Genomic DNA, 8,203 nt, shown 5'->3' with positions numbered 1-8,203 from the left:
CCCTACTGAGAGCTAACAGCTCCCGACGACATAGCCCTGGAGGTCATGAGACCACACAAGCCCCTCCGGCACAACAAGGCCCTGATACAGGAAGGATTATTGGCAACGTGATCCTCAAAATATAGCCTTGAGGTTTTTAATAAAACAAGTTCTATTCAAACCAAAATTTCTAAAATAAAAAGGTGCAAATGTAATTTGCAATGGTGCAAATAAAGTCATTTTAGAAAAGAACCTCAACTTTTATATTTTTCACAAAACAAAACATTCAGATATCCAGAGAAACTAACTTTTATTTGTAGGAAGAAATACTGATAAGGATCAATGTTCTTCTGACACTTGGCTATTGACACACAAATTAAGCTGTATCCTATAGACTCGTACAAATGCAGTAGCTGTGATAGTGTTGGAGGCAGACTGTAACATTTTGTGCAGCCTTGGACAGAAGTTTGCATATCCCGTTTTCATATATTTTCTCTGTTGTACAATAAAACAGTAGAATGTTGAAAATATGTTTACAGTATTCATTCCCATAGTACTGGAAAACATACCAAACATTTTTATTGAGAATTGGATAGTGTTCCCTCAAAACAGATTCATTTTACCCTCAGAGGGGTTCAAAGTGTGCAATATATAAGAATGGAAAATCTGAGCTTTACCATGTTTCCAATTAGAAGGTGGCGGGGTACATCCTCAGCATTTTTGACAGCACTGTGTATGCCAGAAGTAGTTAAACCTATTCCCCTCATTTGTAACATCAAATAACATATTATTCACAAGCAACTAACTTAGTGTGTGTGTGTAAATAAAGCTTGTATATCCGTTTGATATCATTGAAACAAAAGGCTCACAATCCTATTGTAATTGTGCTGTTTATTGCAGTGTGTTTAGGATCATTGTCTTGTTGAAATGTTTCTTTCCTGCCAAAGTGTCTTCAGAGGTTTGGAAACTTGTAATTATTTTGGTTTACACTAGGGTTCATTATAGCATCTCACCTGCTAAACTGAGGCACCCTCATATTAACTCATACAGACATCTTCTTCCAGGTTTCACAGTTCAGTCACTGAATTTACTATGATGGTCTTGGTCAGGTCCTTCAAAAATATTTTAAACCCAAGCTGGCTGCCATGTTCCGGACATAGCCTAAAATATAGTCCCCTCACCCATTACTTGCTGGGGTATTCAGATAAATGTGCGTCTTGCAACTTCTGATTAATCCTGTACAACAGATCCTGTCATTTCAACAGGGTCTGACTCACATTTCTAATCATACACAAAAACATAATCACATTTTTTCAAAATGAATATAGCAATTGAGAAAGACAGGACATTGAATTAAATCATGTTTGAAATATTGAAGTTTTACTAACTGGAAAACTATTAGTAGTATCGGAAACTATTTACCCTCAGGCATTTAGTTTGTAATAAAATAGTTTTTTTCAAAATTAATTCCATCCCTTTACATTTTTCTGAGTAAACGACTGCCCACCGGTCTGTCTGGACACTGATGGATGACTGTCAAGATCCTCCTCCACACTTCAGACCAGCTGCCCACGCTCCAGCAACCACCAAGTGCCTTGAAGCTGCCCCTACACTGAAGTTCTCACGGACTACTAACTATTATTACCAGTAGATTGACCAGAGGAGGATAGGTCACCCCTTGTGAGCCTTGGTTCCTCCCAAGGTTTGTTCCTCAGATGAGGGAGTTTTTCCTTGCCACTGTCACCCCTGTCTTGCTCACTTGAGGGTTTTTACATTTTTTTTTTCACATTTCATGTCAAATCTTTGTCTTACTGGAATTCTGTGAAGTTGCTTTGTGAAAACATTTGTAAAAAGCGTTATACAAATAAATTTGATTTGATTTGTTTTTCTTTTATTAATTACATTACCACAACAATAGTAAATGCCTAAGAGTTTGTTATTCATATTGTCAAATGTATTTCACTCCAATTATATTTGACTACTTTGTTTGGTTAAACAGACAGTAAAAATCTTGAGCTGTTTTCCATATTAAATGGCCCATTATATTAGCCCAGTATTAAATTAAAGCATGTCAGTAATATCAAATATCAGTTGATGGAGACACATCAGGTAAAAATATGGTCATATGCAGATTTTTAAAGTTTTCTTGTGAGGGTGAATGAAATAATTTATAGAGAACATGTAAACTACTGTTTACTTGCTGAACTTAAATAACGGGGTGTTAAAAAATACATTAAATCTGGTCTGTGCACATTTTGTGGGTTTTTTCTATGTTAAGATAGAAAATGCCCATTAACAATTGCAGAAATATGCCTTCATTTTCATGTATAGAAGGTTAAAAATCTGCAATTAAATAGAGTCTCAAAAAAAAGCTAGTGAACAGTAGAGAGTTGGGTGGAAATAGAGGCATTTTTACAGATCCATACATACTGAATAAGGACAGGATATAGCTATATAAATAATATTTAGATCTACATCTAAACCATATTTTATGAAAACAAAACAACTTTATGTAAATAAAGTTTGCACAAGAATATGTATTCTGGCCTGTTGTTTTCCAGAAGCGAGAAAAGAAAAAACTCAAGATATTTTATAAAGAGAACAGTTAAATATTATGTTGAGAATAAATACTAAAAGTCTAAATGAGGTCCACAGAAGGTACAAAGGTCCAAAAATTATGCTAGAAAACAATTTAGCCAGTCTTCATTTCTCTGAATTTTTTTGAGCCTCGGCTGGCTTCAGAACGTAATCTTTATACATGGAGTACAGCACACCTATAAAAGAGGGAAAAAAAGAAAAAAATTGTCAACTTTTTGTTTTACAAATATTGAATTGGTATATCACGCAATTGAATTTGTTAAACATATGTTTGCTGAAATGTAAATGTGCATGTAGTGCAATGACCCCCACTTCCCCCCTCCTCCTTCCATCCAGGTTTGTATTTGTTATCTGTTTTGTGTTGGAAAAACAATAATAAAAAAAAACAATTATAATAATCATGCAAAATTACATGAATAGAATAAATCACATGAAGAATAAATCCCATGACTTTTCTCTATGATTACCAATCATTTTTTGGCCCATGCGCTTTCCCATGTCCTTTGGTTACACAACATTTCAAACATTTACAGTGCAATAACACAACAATTACACTGATCTAACCATAAGATTATTAAACTTCTTTGTTTCTACACTCTTTTCTTTCAGCTCCAGTGACCATACAGGTGCACTTTGTAATTCTACAATTTAAGATTGTAGTGAAGACTGTTGTGTGTGTGTCTGTGAGTAGTCTGTGGACATGCCGCAGTAAAAAGGTTGGGAGTCACAGTACGATACAATATTATTTATTGGGTGAAAAAAAAAGATATATATATCACCAGGTGTAGTATTATAAACATTGGCCATTTTAATATCCCAGCCTGGAAGTTGGATCAAATCTGTGTATTTGAAGACCTCTCATCTAAAGTGAAGGTAAAAAGAGTAGAAGCCTGAGTATGAGCTGTAATAAGGAGAACAGACTCTGTGACTGCTATGCTGGGTTTTCTGCTGGTTTATTGGACTGAACAGTACGATACAATATTATTTATTGGATGAAAAAAATTTACTTTGTTAAAGGAACACTAGGTAAGATGTATGTTTATTTTTTTCCCCTTTGCTCCTGGAGCTCCCCCTAGTGTATTTAATTTTTAGAGCACTGTACTGAAATCTATGTGGAGAGTGAGGGAGTTGTGGTTTCCTACACTCCTCCAAAGGTTGCACAGAGATTCTATGGTCCCCTTTACATGTCAGGGGACCATCAAAATATTATATAATGTTTCTTTAAAGTCTATTTTCACCTGCCATATCTGAAGACACTCAAATTGACATTAGCTAAAAATATGCTCAAGCACACAAGACATATGCCCAAAAAAAGAGACATCTCTGTGGTAATAGTTATATACTCCTATTTCAGGAGTTTTCTATAACGTGAAACCTACTCCCAAGACATTTAGAACTCCTGTATGTCAATGAAAATCATGGTCATACCCAAGGTCATCGCTCCCACCACAAAACCTTGTGCTGCTACACGCATGTGGATGAGGTGGACAGACATTTTCATATTGCCTCTGTGTTTTAGCTTTAAGAGTCTGTAGGCCACAATTGCAAAGAATCCTGTCATACCTATGGAGAAAAGCAATAAAGGCAGAAGTAGTTAACTGGATTTACTCACAAGTAGTTAATCAGCAAAGACGTGTTTGATGTGAAAAGCTTGCTTTTTAATATAGTACAGTGCAGCTATTAAGTTTAACAGCAAGCTGTGTAGTCCTTATAATGTATAGACTATTGAGATGACAAGTAATTGCTCATATGATTTTTGACACTATGAAATCATGGTCTAAAGCATACATTTTTAAATCCAGATTTTAAAGGAACAGGCTGATATGACACTACAGCTGCAACTGCTAATGTACCTGACTGGCCAGGTGTAGTGTTATAAACATTGGCCATTTTAATATCCCAGCCTGGAAGTTGGATCAAATCTCTGTATTTGAAGACCTCTCGTCTAAAGTGAAGGTAAAAAGAGTAGAAGCCTGAGTATGAGCTGTAATAAGGAGAACAGACTCTGTGACTGCTATGCTGGGTTTTCTGCTGGTTTATTGGACTGAACAACTCAAGTGGCGGAGGGCTAGCTCGGTATTCCCAGTAAGGACATAATGGAAGAGAGAGTGAGGAGCAGAGAGAGAGAGAGAGAGAGAAAAAATTCTCCTGAACTCTTACTTTAATTTTAATTAAACATTTATTTTTTTTAAAAAACATATAATTATTCCTTTAATGTTTCATGTATAAATATAATTTTTAAATCGAACTGTTAAAAAATGTTGTAAACCACCTGAGAGCCATAGCAGTAGTTGACTAAGTTACATTTGCAAAAGAACTTACCAATAGGAACAAAGGGATTCTCCTTGGCTTTCCTGAGGAACTTGGACTCCTCATGTTGGTCATAACCCACAATGGACATCTTGGCTAAACAGAGAAGAAAAGACGTTTTTCAACATGTACTGATAGGCATCCTAAATATCTCTCACACACACACACTGTTCAACCAAAACGGTCTGTGTACATTTTATTAGTTTGATTCTTAGACTGAATGTAGAATGTGAGAAATAAAAAATGGCTTTACTCATATTTCATTTGAATACACAAAGACAGAAATAAAAATTCAGTCCATGTATTTATTTTCTTGTTTCTGTCTTCAAAACAAATATGCGGTTCACCACTTTTACTTAATTAGTCCATGTGAGCAATGACCTGTTCTTTAGCAGCTCTTCGCAGTTAAAATAAAGTCCCAAACTCTTAGACGTTACTGGGTGCTCTGTTGAGCAGCTCTCCACAGTTAAAATAAAAGTCTCAAATAAACGACTGCTGAAAAAGTAATGCCATGATGTTGGATAATACAGAGATATCCAAAAATCCAAAATAAGCTCACACTTCAGCTCCACAGCTCTAGCTTTCACATATGAACCATAACCCAGAAATATTCTGGAGTTTACCTGGAGGAGCTGTATGTGTGAACACAAACATTCATTGTGGACATTATCTGGACTGTTAAAAGTCAAAATCAGCGTATTATTCTGCACCTGTTGCATAAACGAGTTGCTCCACACTTAAAGTCCCGCTGTTCTAATGAGTTGCACTATCGATTATCTAATAAAAAGTATCTAAGGTTTGTAAAGAAAGTAGGTAGATTTGGTGCTAGTCTGTTTTATTTTACTCTACTTAATATTTAACCAGAAGGGCTGAAAAGTCACTAAACATAGTGGCAAAATCACCAAGTTTGCTATACCGAGCACCGGTTTCAACACGAATGTCACATGCTCTGTAGTATGTCACAACTTAATAAGCGGGAGGTGTGGAAGAGTCTAATGACTAAATACAGTACAACAGCACAGTATCGTTTGGGAGTTTAAACAACACAAAACTAACCACTATCTGCCACAAATCTTTGCATGTAAACCATTAATTAAAATCAATACTGTGTTTCTGAGAATCATAATAAAACATAATTCTGCGATACTCAAATATAACCCCTAGATCCAACAGGAATTCATTTTTAAAATATTTCAGCTGAAAGCGTTCTGCTGATGTTACTTTATATTGGCTTTGAGACACATAATTCTCTCATAACTCAGTTCAAAAACAAATATATTTAAAATCTTTTATATTGACTTCCATTGAGAGTTTGTCAAAATGTGTCATTTGCTGTTTGTTGGGTATCGTCCAGAGTTTCAAGATAAACAGGAAAAAACACCAGGAAGGAGACCATCTATGCTACATACTTCTGTATAATCTTATGCTTATTACTACTGATTGCTTCCGTTGTGTGCAACATTATCTTTTGATGACACATTCTTGGCCCCATCATATCTGGTGCAAACGCGTGCTCTTTCGCTGGAAAGCACCAAGGTTCTACATATCCTGAACAGAACCAGTTCAAAAAATGGCTGCAAGAGCAAGACTCGAGATTTGCAGATTCATATCCATTCTCTCACACAGCATAATTGATAATAAGGGTTGATAATGAGACTAGACTTTAAATAAATGTACTCATTTACACACAGCTGTACACACAGTCATGTACACACAGCTGCCTGTTATTGTATTTTAACATAATATGGTTTATTTAGATATTATATTTATAATGATTTATAGTATTTCTAGGCTACTGCACACTTTAATTGATTTATTCATCAAATATTCTGCAACAGCTCCACTTCCACTGCCTTTTCAGTGGAATACTTGAAAATATTTGAAGTTTGAATTGACTCTTTATATATCTGAATGTGGTACTACAGATTGTTAAAATGTTAATAAACATTGTGTAATTTATAATGAGAATTCTTCAAATATCATAATGTCATATGTTTGCCACCAATACCTATGATCCTACATAGCCCATCTCTGGTAAAGTACCTTTAAATATTTACTTGCTTAAGCTGATGGAATGCAATTTTGTATATTTTAAGACACGTAAGTGTTACCTGACACAGAACTGACATATTCACACATTAAAATAACAAATCATTATTGAAATGCAACAAGAACATCGTCATATTTACCAGATGCCCTTGACCAATGCACTTTAAAAAGAGTTAGCCTAGCTGTTAGCTTTCCCATGGTCTAAGAGGTTCTCGGATTAAGAATGAGAATATATATTATAAATTTCTCTTAGGAAAATATCTAACAAAACATGAAATCACAACTATGTAAAATGTTATCAAATTATTAATATTTATTTAGAATAATATTTTAAAGCCCTGCCAGTGAGTTTGTATCTCAAGGACAACCACAGTACCCTCTGGATTGCATTACAAAATTTCTGCATACATTTTAGAGAAATTAGTTAGCCAACTCCATTATAGCCATTGAAGTGAAACAGTTACGTTATTCTTAAAAATGTTAGGCTCATATGAACTAATTTAACACCTTCGCCACTCTCGTTGTTCTATGAACTTTAGAAAGAATTTGGAGAAAACTATCTTCATAAATAGTGCGAATATTACCTGTTTCTGGTGTGGATTTTCTGCGTTACCGCCAGCCTTGCTCTTACAATGACACACTCGACACTCTGCCAAGACACGAGGAGGACGTGCTTTGACGCACCAAAAGACGTCGTAGCAAAAAAAAAAAACACTGCCAAGCAGAGTTCAAATACACCCCTTCAATGTTTGTGCTCATAAGTTTCCTATAACATTAAAGCAAATATATGCAACTTTGTGTTTATCAAATACATTTAAAAATGAAAGAAACTGATTGTATTTCATAGCTTCATGGAAATATTCTGAAAATTAAACAAATTACATTGCTTCAATTTTCACTGCTAAATTTCATTCGGGATCAATCCAGAGATATTTATCTATCTATCTATTTTCTATCTAAACACGTTAAAATCGATTTATTGCAGTATTAAAAAGGAATATATGCCTACACCAATTTATATGACATTTTGCTTTGTCCTGGTCAAATGAAATATAGATGGTGCCTGTGCTTGTTGTCATAGTTCAGCATAATACAATCTGTAGATCGGATATAAAACAATTATTTATTCATTTAAATACAACAGTTACCTGGTAAGACATAAAGGAAAGCGTAAAACTGGAGTAAATGTCAGATGATGTAGAATGTTAGAGGGCATAATTTAATGACATAATGTGGAATATTATATTATGGAGAAGTTGAATGTAGC

At 34.8% G+C, this 8,203-nt stretch overlaps 1 protein-coding gene across 1 annotated transcript; it reads right to left on the bottom strand.

Annotated features, from left to right (window-relative positions):
* Positions 1–295: 295 nt before the first annotated feature.
* On the bottom strand, positions 296–7,629 carry higd1a (HIG1 hypoxia inducible domain family, member 1A). Its single transcript, XM_066681147.1, has 4 exons — positions 7,521–7,629; positions 4,900–4,983; positions 4,006–4,140; positions 296–2,753 (listed from the first exon to the last, which is right to left on the bottom strand). The coding sequence occupies exons 2-4, from the start codon at positions 4,976–4,978 to the stop codon at positions 2,683–2,685; spliced, it is 285 nt and encodes a 94-aa protein (XP_066537244.1). The 5' UTR covers positions 4,979–4,983; positions 7,521–7,629; the 3' UTR covers positions 296–2,682.
* Between the last annotated feature and the right edge of the window lie 574 nt (positions 7,630–8,203).

This window comes from Hoplias malabaricus, chromosome 9 (assembly GCF_029633855.1).
Source record: "Hoplias malabaricus isolate fHopMal1 chromosome 9, fHopMal1.hap1, whole genome shotgun sequence".
NCBI classification, from domain to species: Eukaryota; Metazoa; Chordata; class Actinopteri; order Characiformes; family Erythrinidae; genus Hoplias; species Hoplias malabaricus.
Note: the sequence above shows the minus strand (reverse complement) of the source record. Positions and strands in the feature narration are given on the sequence as shown.

What these genes read in the sequence shown, in the direction of transcription:
- higd1a (XM_066681147.1), bottom strand. Translation starts at nt 4,978, where the DNA reads ATGTCCATTGTGGGTTATGACCAACATGAGGAGTCCAAGTTCCTCAGG. An exon ending in GAATCCCTTTGTTCCTATTG is followed by an intron (nt 4,141 to 4,899) that starts GTAAGTTCTTTT and finishes TTTTCTCCATAG; the next exon opens with GTATGACAGGATTCTTTGCA. An exon ending in GGTGGGAGCGATGACCTTGG is followed by an intron (nt 2,754 to 4,005) that starts GTATGACCATGA and finishes CCTCTTTTATAG; the next exon opens with GTGTGCTGTACTCCATGTAT.